The following is a 23220-nucleotide window of genomic DNA, read 5'->3' on the forward strand; positions in this document are numbered from 1 at the left end:
CAAAATAATAGCCGCGCAACAAAATAATAGCCACGGCCGACGAAACAATAGCCGCGCGACAAAATAATAGCCACGGGCGATGAAACAATAGCCGCGCGACAAAATAATAGCCACGGGCGATGAAACAATAGCCGCGCGACAAAATAATAGCCACGGGCGATGAAACAATAGCCGCGCGACAAAATAATAGCCACGGCCGACGAAACAATAGCCGCGCGACAAAATAATAGCCACGGGCGATGAAACAATAGACACGCGACAAAATAATAGCCACGGGCGACAATTTCTTTTTGTTGCACGACATTTTCGACGTTTCGCGGATCTTTTGAAAGATTCGCGAATTCTGCGAAGCGAAATGGAACAGATTCGCTCATCACTAGTAAATAATACAATTTATGCTTCTATTTTCATTGCTCTATTTCATTTTTTATTCAGTATTTTTTAGATTGTAAAATATTCCCCTATGGGACCGGTAGTTGTTGCTCAACAGGCAGAAAAATCTTCAGTTTTCCCAGAGCAGTTTAGATAATGTTTCCTCCTTAATGGCCAAAATCCCATAGGTCTTTGCTAATTGCCTACAAAATGTATAAATCCAGGATACTGAGCCCCGTTCTGTTGATGCGACGGCATCGCACTCAGAGAGCCAATAGCCTTTAATGTAGAGATGATTCTCTGTAAGAGGCCAATATGCCATAAACTCACCCAGTGTACCCTCTACTCCACGCTGGTTTGGTGCACAATAACAATAGATGGGTGCGCCACTTCCAACCCCACAGGCTGCAGCCTGCCCAGCGAGAGCGTCAATAGCTACCTGAGCCGCCCCGGAGACATTGTTATAGGGGGAATATTCCGAATTTATTTGTATGCAGCCTACAGTGACTTCCATTTCAGCAGCAAACCCCTGGATCTAAAATGTCGGGAGTAAGTATCATTATCATGTAGGTTTCCGTTCTGTAACATGGATAAGGCATCCGATTCTCATATAGTGATGGGTAGTGATGAGTGAATCTGTCCCATTTCGTTTCGCCATAAAATTCATGAAATGGCAAGAAGATTCACGAAACGGCGAAAAATTCGAGAAATGCATTTGTCGCGCGATTTTTTTTGGTCGCCCACACTTTTTTGGGCGACACGTCCAATTTGCCACACAATTAAATTTTTTTTAGGTGCGGTGAATTTTTCCACGGCGAATTTTTGTAGAAGTTTTGCAAAACAATTCGCCAATGGCAAAATGCAGAAATTCTCTGCGAATCCATGCCTGGTGAAAAAATTCGCTCATCACTAGTGATGGGTGAAAAAATGGATTTGTCATTTGCAACGGACGAATTTTGCCGCGCATCAAGATAATTGTCACACGTCAAAAGAATTATTGCAGGAATTGTCGTGCTCGTCAATTTCACAGTTTGGCAAATTTTTGGCCGTTTCGCGAATCTTTTGAAAGATTCGCAAATTTTTTGCTAAATCAAAACGGGACTGGTTGGCTCATCACTAGCTATTAACATTAGGGCTGTAGGGTGGTAACATTTATGGGGGGGATAACCCTTTCTACTTCTGCTAGAGGGATGGTTATTAGTGATGGGGGAAATCTATCCTGTTGCGCTTCACCAAAAAATCCACAAAACTGCTGAAAAATTTGTAAAACGCCGAAACATTCGCGAAACGCGTCAATAAGTGACAAATTTTGTGACATTTTTTTTTTTTTTACTCTAAATGCATTAAAGTCAGTGGGAATTTTTTGTATCAGCAGCATTTTTGTCTTGGTGATTTTTTTGTCTCTGCAACATTTTTGTCTCAGTTTAGAGAAAAAAATTGCCAATGGCAAAATCCAGAATTTCACTGTGAATCCATGCCTGGGGAAAAAATGTGCTCATCACTAATGGTTATACTGTATCTGTGAAACATTAATGGGCATATATATCTTTATTTTTGATTTTGAGAATTTATTTTGTGAGGTTTTATTCTACTTCAAATAAACTCACATATTTTGAATGTTTGATTATTATTCAAAAATCTAAAAAAAAAACTCACTAGTTTAAAAAAAATTGAAATTCCTCAAATGGGTGAGTTTACAAATTTGAAAAAAAAAAAATTCAAAATGAAAAAATGCCTTGAATTTTTGCCTAGGACAACTCCTATTGACTTGTACATAAACTTGCAAGCTTTTAGATGGCAAACTTTTACATTCCAGTTTTTAGATTTTTTTAAACCATATTTAGAATATTAGAAGTTTTTGTGCAAAAAAGCTTCAATAAGTCAGCTAGAAAAGTTGCACAAGTATTTTTTCTATATCCACGTTTTTTTTTCAATTAACTCAAATTTTGGTTCTCCAAAAACTTGTTATATGAGGAAAGCCCATGAAGATCTGGAGATGTTTGTTTTTGTGAAACTGCTAATTTTGTGTGGACGGCCACGGTGAGAGTTTACTCTGCGCCTTTATTTTTATATATTTCAGCCTACAGTTTCTGTTGCTACCCATGGCCTCAGAGCAGGTGCTTATTTTTGAAATTCTGCTAAGGAGGCAAGTTTTGGTTGCAAAAAAACCAAGAATAATGCCAAACAGAGCCTTCTGTAGGCTGCCAGTCCACAAAGATATACATATAGGGGCTATTAAGTAGCCAACTATAGCTCTTATTGGGGCCCCGTTGAAATGGGGCTCACAGATATAAAAGATTGGGGATCCCTGTTGTAATGTTTTTTTGCACCCTGAGCCAGTTGGGAGTGGAGCAAACTCAGAGACTAGGGTTGCCATCTGTCCAGTTTTGGTCAGGACAGCCTGGTTTTCAGAAGGGCTGTCTTGGTCAGTTTCCCTAATTTAGGAAACCAGGCAGGACTCTGATAGATGTAATAACCCCACCCATGTGACATCACTACCCCGCCCAGTCATGTCACATCCCACCCCACTGCCCGATGTACACCTGGCATGGCAAAAGGTGGCAACCCTATCAGAGACCCTGAACTGTGCTTTTTATTAACCTTAGGCTGACATTAGGGGGTATATTTATCATGCTGTGTAAAAAGTGGAGTGAAGCATAACCGGTGATGTTGCCCAGGGCAACCAATCAGCAATTAGATTTCAACAGTTAGAAAACCAAGGCAAAGCATCTGATTGGCGGCTATGCTCAACATCACCGGTGATGTTTTACTCCTAAGTATCAGGGGTCCCATATATGACCTTTTTAAACATGCAACTTTTATCCTACTACTCTGCAGTCATTTTCCAACCAGTGCCAACGCTATTGTTATCATTTTTTAATGGCGCCTCAATGATTAGGATGGCAACCCCTGGGACTTGGGGTTTCCCACAGCATTTGAGACCCAGTGTGGAAATAATTTACCTTCACTAGCCATTCTCTCCAACGTTACCAAGGCATTGGCCAACTTTCTCAAGAGCTTCAGTAATTTTGGCAAATCACATAAAGGCTATCTTGTGGCTCGTGATGAGCAAGACTGTCCCATTTTGCATCACCGAAAAAATTTGCGAAAATGCTGAAGAATTTGTGAAACAGTGACAAATGTAAGAAATGCAGCTACAGCACGACTATTCTGACATGCGCAACTTTTTTCATACAACCACAACTTTTTGACGCAATTGAAACTTTTTTGATGTGAACACATGGCGGATTTTTTGTGCTAGTTTCGTGAAACAATTTGCCTATGGCAAAATGCAGAATTTCAAAAAGAATCCATGCCAGGCGAAAAAATGTGCTCGTTACTAGTGATGGATAGTGATGAGCGAATCTGTCCCGTTTCGCTTCACCATGAAATTCACGAAACAGTGAAAATTTTGCGATACGCGTTTGTCGAGCAATTTTTTTGTTGCCTGCGTGTTTTTTTGTTGCCCATGTCTATTTTTTTTTTGTCGCCCGAACTTTTTTGACGCGACCGAAAATTTCGCAATATGTGTTTTGTTGAGCGATCCGTTTTGTCGCCCGCGTCTATTTTTGTCGCCCGTGTCTATTTTTTTTGTCGTCCGCACTTTTTTGACGTGACCGTGCCTTTTTTTGAAGCGACCGCGCCCAATTTGATGCGCAACAAAACAAAAATTCTGCTGCGAATTTTCACAGAAAATTTTGCAAAACAATTCGCCAATGGCGAAATGCGGAAATTTGCTGTGAATCTATGCCTGGCAAAAAAATTTGCCCGTTACTAGTGTCAGATTCACAGTGAAATTCCACCAGCAAATTTTTCCGCCAAACGGGCACAAAATTTTTCAGTGAAAAATCTGCAGTCAAGTAAAAAAGAATTGCGCATGTTGAAAAAGTCACGTTTTGTAAATTTTTCACCATTTTGTGAAGTTTGGCAGCGAAAAGGGACAGATTCGCTCATCGCTACTCATTACTACTTTTGCCCCAGGCTGTACACTTGTATATTAGAACAATTTAATAAATAATTTATATAGTACAATATCCTTAATTTATCCATAACTTCCTCAGGTGATTTATTCTTGGATTATTCCTGTGTTCTAGAGTGTCTATTCAGCATTACCAGACCATGCAGGCCCTCATATTTGCAGTGGAGGAGATTAATGCCGATTCTGATCTTCTCCCCAATATTACACTGGGCTTCCAGATGTTTGAGACCTGCATTACCATCCGGCGAGCAGCTCAAGGGACTCTTTCCTTGCTCTCAGGAGGTAATGGAATAACTCCAAATTATTATTGCTACAGTGGAGCGCCCCTTGCTGGTGTCATTGGTGATTCTGCATCACCACGGTCCATTATCATGGCCCAGATCTTGGGACTCTACCGATATCCTCAGGTGAGAGCTATTATCAGAGCTGGCTTCTGAAAATAATAGGTATACATTTCCCTAGCACTAGGTGTGCAGAACTTTCCAAACCTAAAATATTCTGATGCTTTCTAAGACTATTCCAAAAGCATTTTTGGCATTTGACAAGTGGGAACTTTGAATTAACACATTTGTAATACTTTTTCAGATCAGTTATTATTCAACCAGCCCTATTCTCAGCAAAAGGGACCTGTTTCCTTCATTTTTCCGAACCATACCCAGTGATGAATTTCAAATGAGGGGTCTGGCCCAGATGGTAACTCATTTTGGTTGGTCTTGGGTTGGTATCTTGGCCAATGATGATGACTATGGTCAGTTTGGACTTCAGGTTGCAAAGCAAGAGCTAATGAATGTGGGAGTATGTGTGGCCTTCAGTGAGACTATATTGACTGGCCAAAGCAATACAAATGCTCCTCACATTGTGCAGGTCATCAGAGAGTCATCTGCAAAGGTGGTGATTGTGATAGCAACGGATCACAAATTTATAGTAGTGGTAGAAGAACTGTTCAAGCAGAATGTTACTGGGACCATATGGGTAGCCAGTGAAGGTTGGGCAACTTCAACTCTACTTTCTGACAAACGATTTCAAATCATTTTGAAGGGCACTATCGGCTCTGCCATCCACAGTGGGCATTTGCCCAAGTTTGCTGATTACCTCAACAGCCTCCGCCCATCCACATATCCAGGTGATTCTTATATGATGGAATTTTGGGAAAAAGTGTTCACATGTAAGTGGCTCGGTCAAGAGAATATACCTATAAGGGTGGACAATGCCACATTTGAGGTATGTACGGGAAATGAAAAGCTGGAGAGCCTGCTAACTCAGCAAGATCCAAGGTTGTCTCTCAACATATACACTGCTGTGTATGCCTTAGCATGGGCCCTGCACAGTTTGATTTATTGTACCCCAGGAACTGGACCATTCCATTACGGCACTTGTGCCAATATGTCTTCATTACACCAATGGCAAGTAAGTGACTGACTGTACTTACAATGAAGAAACCATTACTCTCTTCCTCCACTCTCAGTAGATGTCCTCTTCTCAGCTGCACTGTACTAGAACTCAAGAATTCATTAGATACTGGGCACTAAAATTATTAATGTCCCCCTTTAAGTTGCTGTTTATTTGGGCAAGTACATGCCAAAAGGTGGCCATACACATAAAGATCCGCTCGCCTGGTGAGGTCGCCAAGTGAGGGGATCTTCTCTCGATATCCCCACCTACAGGTGGGGGATATCGGATGAATTCAGGCTAATTCGGTCGTTTGGCACTAGGGCCAAATGATCGAATTATAATGACTGGAATAGGCGCAGTCGGTTCGGGGGAGCCAATGCGGTCCCCAATCGGGCTGAATCTTTTAACCTGCCCGATTGCTATCTGGGTGCGCCCTGCCTTCCACTCTATTTGAATTGCAGCAGGTCTCAGGGCTCTGATTTGGCAGTTTGGTATTTATGAGGGGCAGGAAGCACTGAGGTACCCCCTCTTTCATTCGCAAGTTAGGGAGTGGCTATAGGGGCCTAGTACGTACCCCCTGGCAGGCAGTCAGGACAGGGTTAATGCTGTGGGTGCCTGATTTTGTATCCAGTGCAAGGGGAGGGGTGCAGCCAGAAGTGCTGTCTTCAGGAGCACTAAGGGGGGGCTCCCATTGCCCAGGGCCATAGAAAATGACCACCCAAATACAACTTTTTGAAAAGTCAACATAATATCAAGCAACTTTGCAATATACATCAATTCAAATATTTACAGCCTTTTCATGATATTTAATGTAATAATATGGGTTGGAGAAGTCCCCTAAGCCCCACCCCCTGTTCCCCTGCTGATCTGGCTGGCTACTTTGTGACTCAAATAAAATGTAACAGTAGTCACCTGCCCTCAGCCTGCCTTCAGCCTGCCTCCAGCCTGCCTCCTCCCAATCCCACAATTCCCTTCTGCACACGTGATGCCAATAAGGAAAGGAACATCCCAGTGCAATGCACTGTGGGTTATGTAGTTCCTGCAGGCTGTCTGTAAGATGTGGGGAAGTTGTTACAATTTGTAGTGTTTTAGTCCCTCCTCCCCTGCCAGGATTATGATGCAGAAAGAGAAGAACAGTTTTGCAGCTGGATTTATTCCTACTGTTTGAAGAAACAGATTACAGTGATGGGTATATTAGGGGTATTGGTGTTGTGTAACCCCTTAGTTACAGTTTTTTTTTATCTTTCTTGTCTATGCTGTTTTTGTCTTACAATCCACATTTTATCTTTCTAGCTCCTACACTACGTTAAGAATGTGAACTTTAAGACCAAAGATGGGACTCACATTTTCTTTGATGCAAATGGGAACCCTCCAGCCATTTATGACATTGTCAACTGGCGTCTGAATGCCAAGGGAGGCCTGGAGCAGGTGACAGTCGGGAGTTACACTCTGGAGCACACTGATAGCAAAACCTTGCAGATAGTCAGTAATGGCATTATTTGGCCCAATAATAATACAGAGGTATAGTATAATGAACATTTATCTATCCTTGACCACAGATACATATTAGAATTATGAAGTAAATTGTTTCTCCTACTCCCATGTAACTGGAGGAGTCCCAAGCCGGACTTGGATTTCTTACTATTGAGTGCTATTCTGATACCTACTGGGAGCTGCTATCTTGCTCCCTTCCCATTGTTCTGCTGATCGGCTGCTGGGGGTGAGGGGGGTGGGATATCACTCTAACTTGCAGCGCAGCAGTAAAGTGTGCCTGAGTCTGAGCTTTCAGCCAGCGCTACACATTAGAACTGCTTTCAGCTAACCTACTGTTTCTCCTACTCCCATGTAACTGGAGGAGTCCCAAGCCGGACTTGGATTTCTTACTATTGAGTGCTATTCTGATACCTACTGGGAGCTGCTATCTTGCTCCCTTCCCATTGTTCTGCTGATCGGCTGCTGGGGGTGAGGGGGGGGTATCACTCCAACTTGCAGCGCAGCAGTAAAGTGTGCCTGAGTCTGAGCTTTCAGCCAGCGCTACACATTAGAACTGCTTTCAGCTAACCTATTGTTTCTCCTACTCCCATGTAACTGGAGGAGTCCCAAGCCGGACTTGGATTTCTTACTATTGAGTGCTATTCTGATACCTACTGGGAGCTGCTATCTTGCTCCCTTCCCATTGTTCTGCTGATCGGCTGCTGGGGGTGAGGGGGGGGTATCACTCCAACTTGCAGCGCAGCAGTAAAGTGTGCCTGAGTCTGAGCTTTCAGCCAGCGCTACACATTAGAACTGCTTTTAGCTAACCTATTGTTTCTCCTACTCCCATGTAACTGGAGGAGTCCCAAGTCTAATAAAAAGCTTTTAAAAGAACTAAACTGCACCATGAAAAGCCGTGTATGAACTGTAAATGTAGCAGCTGAGATCATGACAGATCATACATATAACATTCTCATAGGTTCCCATTTCCAGGTGCAGCCCAAGTTGTCCCTCAGGATTTAGGAAGATGATAGTTCCAGGGAAACCCCCCTGTTGCTATGAGTGTGCCCAATGTCCCCAGGGGCAGATTTCGAACCAAACAGGTACTGGAAATGTTTTGTACATATATGTAAGTGGATATGTCACTTATAGAAAGAAATGTATGTGAATATTGTTCTCCAGATGCTGCGGAATGTCATCCATGTTCCTGGGACACGTGGCCCAATCTACAGCAGGACAGATGCCTACCAAGGCCTACAGAGTTCCTTTCCTATGGAGATCCTTTGGGCTACAGCTTAGCAGCCATTTCCATCTTGTCCTCCCTAATTCCTCTTACAATTTTTGGAATTTTTATTCGTTTTAAAAAGACACCAATAGTCCGAGCCAACAACTACTCCCTTAGCTGCCTTCTCCTGCTTTCCCTGTTCCTCTGTTTCCTTTGCTCTTTAGGGTTCATTGGTTACCCACAACCTGAAAAGTGCCTTCTGCGCCAGGTGGCATTTGGGATGGTTTTTGCCCTCTGCATCTCCTGTGTTCTGGCCAAAACCATCACTGTTGTCATTGCCTTTAATGCAACCAAACCCGGCAGCAGGTTAAGGAAGTGGACAGGGGTGAAGGTCTCCTACTGCTTCATTGCCTTTTGTCTCTTTTTTCAGTTATTTTTGTGTATAATGTGGCTGATATTTTCACCTCCCTTTACTGAGCTGGACACTATCACATATCCTGGAGTCATCATCGTTAACTGCAATGAAGGGTCACCCACTGCTTTCTGGTGCATGCTGGGATACCTTGGACTCTTGGCCTCCATCAGTTTCATTGTTGCCTTCCTGGCCAGACGCCTCCCTGACAGTTTCAATGAAGCCAAATTGATCACATTCAGTATGTTGGCTTTCCTCAGTGTGTGGGTGTCCTTTATCCCAGCCTATCTCAGTGCCCGGGGCATGTATACTGTGGCAATGGAGGTCTTTGCCATCCTGTCTTCCAGTTGGGCAGTGGTGGGCTGTATCTTTGTGCCAAAATGTTACATTGTATTGTTCAGGCCCAACATGAACTCCAGAGAACACCTTACAGTTAAGAGCAAAGTTCAAAAATAAAGTGTAAACACTTCACAAGATGCAAAAACAGTTGCCATTTTTCTATTTGCCTTTCAGGTTTTTTTGTGCGATAAGAAAAACAAGTTTTCTTAGCAAAAAGTTGCAGCGACTTTTTCCTATCGTATTCTGTTTCAGTAAATATTAAACATGCAAGGAAATGAGTTTAGTTGAGTTTGAAAATAAAAAAAAATTAGAAATTATAGAGTTTTAGTAAAATATGCCAAATGAAATTAGAATTAATAGACTGAGAAGCCCCTGCCAATAGGAACTTACACTCCAAAGCTTCTAAGAGTCAGTAGTTCTGCCCTCCACTGCTAACTTTTTGCCATAATCTACAGCGGTGATCCCCAACCAGTGGCTCAGGGGCAACATGTTGCTCCCCAACCCCTTGGATGTTACTCTCAGTGCCCCCAAACCAGGGAGTTATGTTTGAATTCCTGACTTGGGGGCAAGTTTTGGTTGAATAAAAACAAGACTTACTACCAAATAAAGCCCCCTGTAAGCTGATAGGGTGCATAGAGGCTGCCTAATAGCCAATCACAGCCCTTATTTGGCACCTCCATGAACTTTTATGGTGCTTGTGTTGCTCCCCAAGTCTTTTTACATTTGACTGTGGCCCCCGAGTAAGAAAGGTTGGGGACCCCTGATCTACAGTAGTGTCAAACAAGGAGCAGCGTTCCCCAGTGCTATAAAGGCCATTTAGTATAGAGAAGATCCATGCTGTATCTACTGAGAAGTAACCATAATCCACAGGAGCACTTACCGCTTCTTCAGTGTGCTACACGCCAGGAACCACTCCCAGAAGGATCCCAAAAACGTTATACCAAAAAATACATATAGCGGAGCACCACTGATTAAAAATCAAAAAAATCTTTATTCCATCTTAATAAAACCTTGAATACATCTCCTGCAAGGACCTAGCACTTGACGCGTTTCGTAGCCACCCGCTACTTCCTCAGAAGCCCCTAGAGTCCATATTGGGGAGGGATTATATAACCACAGATGGCCACACCCCGTTATACATAGATACCAAGTAACCCTTTCCCTCCCCACATTAAAACAAAGCACATCAAGATCATTAACCCGTTGACATCCCACCAATTAACAAAACATAACCAAAAAACAGTTACATAAAATCAAAAGGTCAATAATATAAAGCCCTCATAGTTTATAAGTCTAGTACCCAGGAACCGGAAATATATATACATATATATGAATGTATTTCAATAGAAACAGGAAAGTTCCCATTCCCTGTTCATACCCCCCTTAGTATCCAGGGAGTTTAGATTAAAAATCCAAAAGGCTTCTTTTTTTAAAAGCCTCCTTTCCATATCTCCCTTTCTAACTGAATAAGATGGTTTATCAATTATCTGAAAGGTGAAACGGGCTTTCCCATCATGCTGCTCTATAATATGTTTGGCTACCGCAGATCTTTGGTCGCCTCTTTCCAAAGCTGAGGCATGCTCCAGAATACGTGTGGACACGTTCCGCACTGTTTTACCTACGTATTGGGAGCCGCAAGAACATGTTATTAAATAAATAAGCAAAGACCTTTGAAACTTTCAAATACTGACATGCCTTACATCTCTTTCTCCCACATCGGTAGTTTCCTATGGTTTTTGGCTCTCTCCAAGTTTATATGTATCACAAAAAGGGACTCCACCTTGGTTAAAAACCATAGGAAACTACCGATGTGGGAGAAAGAGATGTAAGGCATGTCAGTATTTGAAAGTTTCAAAGGTCTTTGCTTATTTATTTAATAACATGTTCTTGCGGCTCCCAATACGTAGGTAAAACAGTGCGGAACGTGTCCACACGTATTCTGGAGCATGCCTCAGCTTTGGAAAGAGGCGACCAAAGATCTGCGGTAGCCAAACATATTATAGAGCAGCATGATGGGAAAGCCCGTTTCACCGTTACTTTGAAAGGATTACCAAAGTATCATGCAACTCTTCAAACAGGTGTTACTTGTTAGAGTTGCATGAATGGATGTGTGAAGAGTTCTGAAACTGCCGGGGTACAGATGTTAGAACAGCATTGTATGTAGCAGACAGATGGTGTCGAAGGCCCCCGCCTCTGTTAAGGGATGGTTTCTCCACTTTGACATGAATGGCCTCTTTTACACCTCTTTCAAACCAGCGGTCTTCTTTGTCCAAAATTTGGACATTGCTATTTTCAAAGGAGTGTCCCTTGTCTTTTAGGTGTAGAAGTACAGCAAAGTCCTGGCCTGTAGTGTTCACCCTCCTATGCTGAGCCATTCGCTTAGAGAGCAGTTGCTTTGTCTCACCAATGTAAAGGTCTGTGCACTCCTCGCTACACTGGACTGCGTATACAACATTGCTTTGTTTTTCCTTTGGTGTTGGATCCTTTGGGTGTACAAGTTTTTGTCTCAGTGTGTTGCTAGGTTTGAAAAACACAGGGATGTGGTGTTTGTTGAAAATTCTCCTGAGTTTCTCCGACACTCCTGCTACATACTGTATGGGATGACTATATTGCGCCTTCTCTCTGCCACAAGGGAGGATGTCCATGAGAACAAACTTGCTTTTTTGGACTGTTTGATATCCATTCAAGAGGGGGGTATCTTGAAAACAGAAGTATACAGGAAACCCACTCACACGGATCAATATCTGTTGTTCGATTCCCACCATCCGCTGGAACACAAACTGGGTGTCATTAGAACTCTACACCACAGGGCGGAAAGTGTAACAACTGATACAGAGTCCAAGGACAAGGAATGTAAACATCTCAGAGGAGCACTGAAAGCTTGTGGCTACCCAGACTGGGCCTTTGTCAAAACAAGAGCAACTAAGCCCAACAGGAACACCAAAAGGAATAACCACCCTGAGGCAGAGAGAAGGCGCAATATAGTCACCCCCATATGTAGCAAATTTTGGACAAAGAAGACCGCTGGTTTGAAAGAGGTGTAAAAGAGGCCATTCATGTCAAAGTGGAGAAACCATCCCTTAACAGAGGCGGGGGACTTCGACACCATCTGTCTGCTACATACAATGCTGTTCTAACATCTGTACCCCAGCAGTTTCAGAACTCTTCACACATCCATTCATGCAACTCTAACAAGTAACACCTGTTTGAAGAGTTGCATGATACTTTAGTAATCCTTTCAAAGTAACTCCACAGCATTCACACCTCTGTGAGTTTCAGATGTCACCTTTTTGAAGAGTTACATAGTGCCATTGTGATTGGATTAGTGGAAGAGTATATATGCTGAGAACTTCCCATGCCAGTCAGTTGAACTGAAGAAGCTGCTCGGATGAGTAGTGAAACGTCTTCAATGATTACTTAACAAGTCCAGTTGCTTCAAATTTATTTATACTAGATATACCATGACCTGGATGAATGAAAATCTTCATAGACATAGTGATAATACTCCAAATTTTCACTTTCACCCTGTAGCAAATATGCCCCATATGACCATTACTTGCATTCTCCCTAAGTAATTTAGATTAATTGTCCCATAGGCTGCCGACAGTTATGTACCAAATGTATAAAACCAGATCAGCATACCTAGCCCTGATCATATCCTCAGATGCTCGGAGAGACGTTGCCTTTATATTAGAGATGATTTGCTGTAAGGAACAAAGGGGCCACAGACTCAAATGGTTTATATTCCTAAAAACACTGGCTTTGTCCAACATATCTATTGATAAATGTTCCTGTTCCGACCTCAAAATCGGCTGCACCCTACCCAGCGAGAGCGTCAATGGCAACCTGAGCCGCCCTGGAGATATTGTTATAGGGGGAATATTCCGGATTTATATGAAAGCAACCTACAGCGATTTCCGTTTCACCCGGAAACCCCTGGAACTAAAATGTGAGGAGTAAGTATGAATAATGGGGGGGGGGTCACTTTATGCCGATTATTTTTGAAATTATTTTTGTATAAAACCAACATTTGTCTTATTTATTTGTTTGATGATGGGGGAACAAAAGAACAATGGCATGGAGTAGCAGTTTCAATTTTGTATAAAGGGGAATATAGGGGTGAGCAAAAAATGTGCCGAAAAATTTGAAAAACTTTAAAAAAATTGGCGAAATGTGACCACCGCTTGGGTTGCTGTGAAGTTTGCACGTCCAAAAATTATCGCCGGCGTCAAAAAAGAATAGTCACGGGCGTCAAAAGAATAGCCGGGTGACAAAATAATAGCCGCGGGCGACAAAATTATAGCCACGCGACAAAATAATAGCCACGGGTGACAAACTAATACCTGCGGGCGACAAAATTATAGCCGTGCGACAAAATAATAGCCGCGAGTGACAAAAGAATAGTTGCGGGCAACAATTTTTTTTGCCGCACGACATTTTGCCATTTCACGAATTCGCTCATCACTATTGGTGATATTTTAAACAGGGTTTTTGGGAGGGCAATATTGGTTACCCCTATGCTTGCAGAACAACAATATTCCTTTTTTTCTGCCGTTTCAAAAAATTTTCACGAATTTTTCTCGGACAGATTCACTCATCACTAAATGGCACACCAGGGACTCAAAGGGGGTCATTTATCAATACTGGGAAAATTTGCCCATGGGCATTAACTCGTGGCAACCAATCAAATCGTTGCATATATTGTTTTACCTGCAGCTGGCTGAAAAAAGCCAATCACTGATTGGTTGCTATGAGTTACTGCCCATGGGCAAATTTGCCCTGTTTTGATAAATGACCCCCAAACTCTTTTGGTTGAGAGGTACCTGCACAGCCACTGAACGGGCCATACAAGGTTCCAGTCTGATAGTTCCTTACTAGTGATGAACAAATCTGTTCTGTTTCGCTTCACCGAAAAATTTGCGAATCTTTCAAAAGATCCACGAAACAGAGAAAATGTTGTGCGGCAAAAAAAAAAAAATTGACGCCCGCGGCTATTCTTTTGTCGCCCGTGGCTATTATTTTGTCGCCCGCGGCTATTATTTTGTCACGCGGCTATTATTTCGTCCCGCACCTATTCTTTTGACGCCAGCAACGATTTTTGGCCGTGCGGCAAATCCATGCCTGGCGAAACATTTCACCCATCACTAGGAGCAAAATTGCTGGTGTATTGAACCTCAACGAAGGGCACCTTGCCTAACGTTCTACTGAATGGGCAAAAACCAGATAAGCTTATTAAATATCCAATATACATTGATCTTTATTCACTTTTATTTTAGGGTTTCCATTCAGCATTACCAAAGCATGCAGGCCCTAATATTCGCTATAGAGGAAATCAATGCCTCTCCTGAAGTTCTTCCCAACATTACATTGGGCTTTCAGATATTTGACACTTGCATTACCATAAGGCGGGCAGCACAAGGGACTCTTTCATTGCTATCGGGAGGAGAAGGAATTACCCCAAATTATCACTGTCACAAAGGGGCACCTCTTGCTGGTGTCGTTGGTGACTCTGGGTCAACTCGATCCATTCTCATGGCCCACATCTTGGGACTATACAAGTATCCGCAGGTGAGATGATTATTCTGAAATGTACATTCATTTTCACATTTTCTGTTCCTAAACATGTCAGTGCAATAGTTAAAGGACAAGTACAGGGGAACTTGAGACACAAATCCCGATGATAGCTGTACGAGGCTTTTGTAACCTCAAAAATATCTTTGCTTACTGAGCATTTTCCAAGAATGGTCAACGGGATGGTCAGATCCTTCTAAATAAAACTGACACAATGGGGCCCATTTATTAAACAATTTTGAGATAATTTAGCATTTTTTTGAATTTTTTTTCTAACTTATAGAACATTTTGAAATGTATGCGAAAATTTCGCTAAAATTCCATGATTTTTTTGTGGTTTTTGGTATGTTCCCACAAAGACTGCGAACATTTTGGACTTCCTTAATGCTTTTTGCCTGGTTTGATCTGTCAAGAACCGTTGAGTCCTATGGAAGGCTTCCAAATAGTGATGAGTGATGCTTTTTTGCCGCGACCGCGCCTTTTTTTTTGCCACGACCGCGTCTTTTTTTACACGATCACGCCCAATTTAACGCGACCGGGCCCTTTTTCCAACACGACCGGGCCCAATTTCGCAAAAAAAATTTAGTGCGGCAAATTTTTCCGCTTCAAATTTTCACGGAAGTTTCGCGAAACAATTCGCCAATGGCAAAATGCGGAAACTCACTGCGAATCCATGCCTGGCTAAAAAATTCGCTCACCAATACTTCCAAAGCCAGACATGGAAGACTTCAAAGCAGGAAAGGTTTTCGTAGTTTTTACAAACTTTTCGGCCCAAAAATGTTTTTGTGTGTGACTTTCGGAACGCAATTGCGATATTTTTGTACAAACCGATAAAAGCATTTTCCAGACATTTTAGAACATCAGAAATTATTGTGGTTACTCTGTACAAGTAAATACATAATCCCAACACATTTCAACCCATATAGGGTCTTCACCAGGGACCCTTTTTGATTTTTTTAACCCCTGATGAAGATCCTATATAGGTCGAAATGCGCTGGGATTATATATTTAATTGTTACATGATATTTTTGTCTAATAAATGTATTACTTTTTCATTTTTTATTACTGGAGTGTGCAGTTACATATTTGACCAACTTGAATATTCTTGGAGTAACTAAATGGGTTAACTCCGTGAACCTGATGAAGACCCTACATGGGTTGAAACGTGTTGGGATTATGTATTTACTTCTTACATGATATTTTTGTCTAATAAATGTATTACTTTTTTATTTTTTATTACTGGAGTGTGCGGTTACATTTTTGACCAACTTGAATATTCTTGGAGTAACTAAATAGGTTAACTCCTTGAACCTGATGAAGACCCTCTATGGGTTGAAACACATTGGGCTTATGTATTTACTTCTTACATGATATTTTTGTCTGATAAATGTATTACTTTTATAGTTTTTATTACTGGAGTGTGCGGTTACATTTTTGACCAACTTGAATATTCTTGGAGTAACTAAATACTGTAGGTTAACTCCTTGAACCTGATGAAGACCCTCTATGGGTTGAAACACATTGGGCTTATGTATTTACTTCTTACATGATATTTTTGTCTGATAAATGTATTACTTTTATAGTTTTTATTACTAGAGTGTGTGGTTACATTTTTGACCAACTTGAATATTCTTGGAGTAACTAAATACTGTAGGTTAACTCCTTGAACCTGATGAAGACCCTCTATGGGTTGAAACACATTGGGCTTATGTATTTACTTCTTACATGATATTTTTGTCTAATAAATGTATTACTTTTTTATTTTTTATTACTGGAGTGTGCGGTTACATTTTTGACCAACTTGAATATTCTTGGAGTAACTAAATGGGTTAACGCCTTGAACCTGATGAAGATCCTCTATGGGTTGAAACGCGTTGGGCTTATGTATTTACTTGTTACATGATATTTTTGTCTAATAAATGTATTACTTTTTCACTTTTTATTACTGAAGAGTTACTTTTTTCATCTACGTACTAGATAAAAGCACAGAATTCTTAAACACCAAAAATGTTTTTTATGTATTTTTTACAGATTAGTTATTTTTCTACCAGCCCTATTCTCAGCAAAAGGGATCTATTTCCATCATTTTTCCGTACCATACCCAGCGATGAGTTTCAGATGAGAGGACTAGCCCAGATGGTTGCTCATTTTGGTTGGACTTGGGTTGGCATCTTGGCCAATGATGATGAGTATGGCCAGTTTGGACTTCAAGTTGCAAAGCAGGAATTAATGAGTGGTGGTGCCTGCGTGGCTTTTACTGAGAATATATTGACTGGGAAACCCAACAGAAATGCTCCACACATTGCAAAAGTCATAAATGACTCAACAGCAAAGGTCGTAGTCGTTATCACCTCGAATTCTGATTTTTACATTGTCGCAGAAGAGCTGTTGAAGCAAAACGTGACGGGCAAAATCTGGGTTGCCAGTGAAGCCTGGTCAACTTCAGCATATCTCTCTATAGATAGGTTCCGGGCTTTGTTAGTGGGTACCATTGGTTTTGCCATCCATAGTGGGCAGTTGCCCAAGTTTAATAAATACCTCAACAGTCTCCACCCATCCAAATACCCCCATGATTCCTACATGGCTGAATTCTGGGAGAAAGTTTTCTCTTGTAAGATAATTCAGCAGGAGAATGTGGATAATACTACAATTAAATTCTGCACCGGGAATGAAAAGTTGGAGAACTTCTTCATCCAAGATGATCACAGGTCCTCCCTCAACGTATACACCGCTGTCTATGCATATGCATGGGCCCTCCATCATTTCCTTTATTGTACACAAAGAAGTGGCCCATTTCAGCGTAACACATGTGCCAATATCACTATGTTTCATCCTTGGCATGTAAGTGGCAACTTTTTTTTTTTATCCAACTATCAATTTCTATGTTCAATTTCTGAATCGGTAACTTTAAAAGCATGAACAAAACGGCAAAAAATTAGCGAAACACATTTGTTGTGCGATTTTTTTGTCGCCCGCGTCTATTTTTGTTACCCGCGCTTTTTTTGACGCGACCGTGCCAAATTTTTTCTGACATGCAACATTTTCGTCTTTTGAAAGATTCCCAAATTTTTCAGCAAAGCGAAACGGGACAGATTCGCTCATCACAAAGTTTCACTTTGCCAAAAAATTTGCAAAAGTGCTGAAAAATTTGTGAAACAATGTTTTTGATGAGCACCACTTTTTTTGACACACAACCGTGACTTTCTTGATGCAACCGTGACTTTTTTCCTCACTCTGCAACTTTTTGTCACGGCAAATTTTTGAGGCAATATCACAGAAAAAATTGCCAACGGCGAAATGAAAAATTTTGCAGCGAATCCATGCTTGCCGAAAAAATGTGCTCATCACTAGTGGGTAAATGCTACCTTTAACAAGTTGAATTAATCCTTAGGGGCTGATTTACTAATCCACGAATCCGAATCCCGAATGAGAAAAATACGGATTGGAAACGTACGTATTTTTTGCGATTTTTTTCGTCACCGTTACGACTTGCGCGAATTGTCGCGACTTTTTCATAGCCATTATGACTTTCATGAATTGTCGCAACTTTTTCGTATTGAGCTCGAAAAATTTGCGACAATTCGCTAAAAAGTCGCAAAATACCGATCATTACGAAAAAAAATGCATTTGGACGCTTTTCGGACGTTCGTGGATTAGTAAATGTGCCCCTTAGTCTCTAGTATTAGAATTGCTATTGTAATGGTGCATGTTTTGGGGGGAACTTCTGGATACTAAGGGGGTGATTTATTTAAACATTTTTTGAAAAAAAAAGATTTTGCAGACATATTGAAAATGAATAGCATAATGTATTGAGAAATGTAACTTGTTTTTATGGGGGTTTTTTTTTGTTGTTTTTTTTTTTAATGCTGGAAATTCCAGAAAAATTTTTAGGTTTTTTTTTTTTTTTACATTGGAAAGTTTGGAAATTTTAGCAAATCTGCCACCTGGAATTGCTAAGCTTTTGTAGAGGAAAAATAACCTAATATTTTTTTATGAAGCAGGCTTCATTTTGTCTAATTTGCCCCCCCATTCACCGGCAAGGAATAATGTGCTGTGTGTTCTCTCTACACGTCAGGGCATATTTATTATAGCGTGTAAGCCAACATCCCCGGCCTATAGCAACCAATCAGACTTTTACTGTTGTTTCCTAACTTGTAAGTGACTGTTCAGATCTAATTGCTGATTGGTAGTGATGAGCGAATCTGTCCCATTTCGCTTTGCCCAAAAATTTGCGAAACTGTGGAAAAATTTTCAAAATGGTGAAAACTTTGCGAAAAACAGCTGCCATGAGACTTGTTTGATGCGCGTGATTTTTTTGTACATGTCCACAACTTTTTAGACGTGACTGCAATTTTTACATGTGAACGTGACTTTTTTGACGCAACTGGGACTTTTTTAATGCAGCCGGAATTTTTTTTATGCGAACGTGACTTTTTTGACGCAGCCGTAAGTTTTTTTTACATGACCGCTACTTTTTTGACGCGCCCAAATTTTTTTAACTGGGACTTTTTTTATGCAACCGGAATTTTTTTTTTTTACGTGACCGTGACTTTTTTTGACGCAACCGTGACTTTTTTTTTACATGACCACTATTTTTACGTGTCCACAACTTTTTTAAAGAACCGCAATTTTTTTATGCGACCATGACTTTTTTGACACAACCCTGACTTTTTTTTTACATGACCACTTTTTTACGTGTCCTCAACTTTTTTAAAATAATCGCAATTTTTTTATGCGACCGTGACTTTTTTGACGCAACCGTGACTTTTTTTTCCATGACCGCTACTATGTTGTCGCGCCCAAATTTTTTTAACTGGGACTTTTTTTATGCAACCGGAATTTTTTTTTTTATGCAACCGTGACTTTTTTTGACGCAACTGGGACTTTTTTTTTTTTTTTTACGTGACCAATACTTTTCCCCCACTCATCAAATTTCTAAACATTTACCTTTTTTAATACCTAGTGATGCATGATTTATAGTTGCTCTATTACTTTTTAAGCAAATGGTATAATCTTGATTTTAAATTGACAAACAAAATGCACATTTTGAATTTTACAGCTCCTTCACTATGTTAAAAATGTGAATTTTTTGGCCAAAGATGGAAGCCACGTATTCTTTGATGCGAAAGGGAACCCTCCGGCCATTTATGACATTGTCAATTGGCGAGTAAATCCCAGAGGAACACTGGAGCAGGTTACAGTCGGGAGTTATAACCTGAATGCGCCTGATGGGAACATTCTGAATATTGTTAGTGCTGAAATTATTTGGTTCAATAATGATACTCAGGTAAAGCATTAGGTCATTTACTAGACTTGATGGGTTTGAAAAAGTTCTAGCTTTGTTATGAAAATCATACTGAATGGTACTTCTGCTGATCAGCTGCTGGGGGTGAGGGGGGGATATCACTACAACTTGCAGCGCAGCAGTAAAGTGTGCCTGAGTCTGAGCTTTCAGCCAGCGCTACACATTAGAACTGCTTTCAGCTAACCTATTGTTTCTCCTACTCCCATGTAACTGGAGGAGTCCCAAGCCGGACTTGGATTTCTTACTATTGAGTGCTATTCTGATACCTACTGGGAGCTGCTATCTTGCTCCCTTCCCATTGTTCTGCTGATCGGCTGCTGGGGGTGAGGGGGGGATATCACTACAACTTGCAGCGCAGCAGTAAAGTGTGCCTGAGTCTGAGCTTTCAGCCAGCGCTACACATTAGAACTGCTTTCAGCTAACCTATTGTTTCTCCTACTCCCATGTAACTGGAGGAGTCCCAAGCCGGACTTGGATTTCTTACTATTGAGTGCTATTCTGATACCTACTGGGAGCTGCTATCTTGCTCCCTTCCCATTGTTCTGCTGATTGGCTGCTGGGGGTGAGGGGGGGGATATCACTACAACTTGCAGCGCAGCAGTAAAGTGTGCCTGAGTCTGAGCTTTCAGCCAGCGCTACACATTAGAACTGCTTTCAGCTAACCTATTGTTTCTCCTACTCCCATGTAACTGGAGGAGTCCCAAGCCGGACTTGGATTTCTTACTATTGAGTGCTATTCTGATACCTACTGGGAGCTGCTATCTTGCTCCCTTCCCATTGTTCTGCTGATCGGCTGCTGGGGGTGAGGGGGGGGATATCACTCCAACTTGCAGCGCAGCAGTAAAGTGTGCCTGAGTCTGAGCTTTCAGCCAGCGCTACACATTAGACCTGCTTTCAGCTAACCTATTGTTTCTCCTACTCCCATGTAACTGGAGGAGTCCCAAGCCGGACTTGGATTTCTTACTATTGAGTGCTATTCTGATACCTACTGGGAGCTGCTATCTTGCTCCCTTCCCATTGTTCTGCTGATCGGCTGCTGGGGGTGAGGGGGGGATATCACTCCAACTTGCAGCGCAGCAGTAAAGTGTGCCTGAGTCTGAGCTTTCAGCCAGCGCTACACATTAGAACTGCTTTCAGCTAACCTATTGTTTCTCCTACTCCCATGTAACTGGAGGAGCTTTCACAGGGGCAATTCCACATTAGTCACATGACAACCCTGATTAATTTTAATTTACTTTATTGTATCTCACTTTGCAGCAAACCAGCACGATACATTGCTGTGTGTGTGTTTTATTCCTTGTTGCAAGTTCTTACTCTCACGTTACAAAGTATAACCAGGAAATCACCGGCTGTTTCTACATAATATAAACAATAGTTTAATATTAGAATAATAGAATATAAATAATTATTGATTAATAATACTCATGCATTTAACACTATCCCCTAAAACACTAATACAATAAATTTACAATTTTCCATAGGTTCCTGTGTCCAAGTGCAGCCCTAGTTGTGGGTCGGGATTTAGGAAGGTGATTGTACCAGGAAAGCCCCCGTGTTGCTATGAGTGTGCCCGGTGTCCCCAGGGGCAGATATCCAATCAAACAGGTAGTGAAATAATTATTGGTTGGTCTTTGGCAACATTCAGTTATTAAGTATCAGCTGAGAAATTGATATAAATGTTCTCCACCAGATGCTGTGGAATGTCACCCATGTTCCTGGGACACGTGGCCCAACCTACAGCAGGACAGATGCCTACCAAGGCCTACAGAGTTCCTTTCCTATGAGCAACCATTGGGTTACAGTTTAGCTACTATATCTATGTTCTCATCTTTGACTCCAATTGCCATCTTGGGCATTTTTATACATTATAAAACAACACCAATAGTCCGAGCCAACAACTACTCCCTTAGCTGCCTTCTCCTGCTTTCCCTGTTCCTCTGTTTCCTTTGCTCTTTAGGGTTCATTGGTTACCCACAGCCTGAAAAGTGCCTTCTGCGCCAGGTGGCATTTGGGATGGTTTTTGCCCTCTGCATCTCCTGTGTTCTGGCCAAAACCATCACTGTTGTCATTGCCTTTAATGCAACCAAACCCGGCAGCAGGTTAAGGAAGTGGACAGGGGTGAAGGTCTCCTACTGTGTCATTATGCTTTGTGCCTTGATTCAGACAATTGACTGTGCACTTTGGCTGATCTTCTCTCCTCCCTTCCATGAACTTGACACTGACACACAACCTGGTGTGATCATAGCTAATTGCAATGAAGGGTCACCCACAGCTTTCTGGTGCATGCTGGGATACCTTGGCCTCTTGGCCTCCATCAGTTTCATTGTTGCCTTCCTGGCCAGACGCCTCCCTGACAGTTTCAATGAAGCCAAATTGATCACATTCAGTATGTTGGCCTTCCTCAGTGTGTGGGTGTCCTTTATCCCAGCCTATCTCAGTGCCCGGGGCATGTATACTGTGGCAATGGAGGTCTTTGCCATCCTGTCTTCCAGTTGGGCTGTGGTGGGCTGTATCTTTGTGCCAAAATGTTACATTATATTGTTCAGGCCCAACATGAACTCCAGAATACACCTTTCCTTTAAAGGCAAAGAGGCTTAGAATATTTCAGTTGTCGATAAACAATTTTTATTGATTAACAAAACACTCTGCTCAAAATTTTCTCGTCACTATTCTTCTCCACATCTTTTTCTAGACGATGCAAGGATATTAAAAGCTATTAGGAAATGTAGGGTTAGTATGAATGCAGTACAAATGTTGACCCTCTTAATGCCATTTAATAGAGATACTTCCACCCACACACATTCCTTCTATAGGTATGGGACCCGTTATCCAGAATGCTCGGGACCTGGGGATCAAGTACAGGTACTGTTTTATTATTACAGAGAAAAGGGAATCATTTAACCATTAAATAAACCCAATAGGGCTGTTCTGCCCCAATAAGGGGTAATTATATCTTAGTTGGGATCAAGTACAGGTACTGTTTTATTATTACAGAGAAAAGGGAATCAATTAACCATTAAATAAACCCAACAGGGCTGTTCTGCCCCCAATAAGGGGTAATTATATCTTAGTTGGGATCAAGTACAGGTACAGTTTTATTATTACAGAGAAAAGGGAATCAATTAACCATGAAATAAACCCAATAGGGCTGT

At 41.5% G+C, this 23220-nt stretch overlaps 2 protein-coding genes across 2 annotated transcripts; both read left to right on the forward strand.

The window, feature by feature from the left end:
- Positions 1 to 664: 664 nt before the first annotated feature.
- Positions 665 to 9309, forward strand: LOC100496182 (vomeronasal type-2 receptor 116). The gene is made up of 6 exons (XM_031898283.1): positions 665 to 921; positions 4467 to 4758; positions 4937 to 5572; positions 7037 to 7264; positions 8196 to 8319; positions 8399 to 9309. The coding sequence occupies exons 1-6, from the start codon at positions 665 to 667 to the stop codon at positions 9307 to 9309; spliced, it is 2448 nt and encodes an 815-aa protein (XP_031754143.1).
- Positions 9310 to 12888: 3579 nt separating this feature from the next.
- Positions 12889 to 22666, forward strand: LOC100496339 (extracellular calcium-sensing receptor). The gene is made up of 6 exons (XM_012960303.2): positions 12889 to 13148; positions 14469 to 14760; positions 16795 to 17484; positions 19823 to 20050; positions 21550 to 21673; positions 21759 to 22666. Exons 1-6 carry the CDS (start codon positions 12889 to 12891, stop codon positions 22664 to 22666), a joined length of 2502 nt encoding a protein of 833 aa, XP_012815757.2.
- The last annotated feature ends 554 nt before the right edge of the window (positions 22667 to 23220 follow it).

Source organism: Xenopus tropicalis, chromosome 3 (assembly GCF_000004195.4).
Source record: "Xenopus tropicalis strain Nigerian chromosome 3, UCB_Xtro_10.0, whole genome shotgun sequence".
In the NCBI taxonomy this organism is placed as follows: Eukaryota; Metazoa; Chordata; class Amphibia; order Anura; family Pipidae; genus Xenopus; species Xenopus tropicalis.

Coding starts and splice junctions, on each gene's coding strand:
- LOC100496339 (XM_012960303.2), top strand. CDS start 12,889: ATGATTTGCTGTAAGGAACAAAGGGGCCACAGACTCAAATGGTTTATA. Junction 17,485..19,822: donor ATCACAGGTCCTCCCTCAAC/GTATACACCGCT, acceptor TGAATTTTACAG/CTCCTTCACTATGTTAAAAA. Junction 20,051..21,549: donor GGTTCAATAATGATACTCAG/GTAAAGCATTAG, acceptor AATTTTCCATAG/GTTCCTGTGTCCAAGTGCAG.
- LOC100496182 (XM_031898283.1), top strand. CDS start 665: ATGATTCTCTGTAAGAGGCCAATATGCCATAAACTCACCCAGTGTACC. Junction 5,573..7,036: donor TGGACAATGCCACATTTGAG/GTATGTACGGGA, acceptor TTATCTTTCTAG/CTCCTACACTACGTTAAGAA. Junction 8,320..8,398: donor GCAGATTTCGAACCAAACAG/GTACTGGAAATG, acceptor ATTGTTCTCCAG/ATGCTGCGGAATGTCATCCA.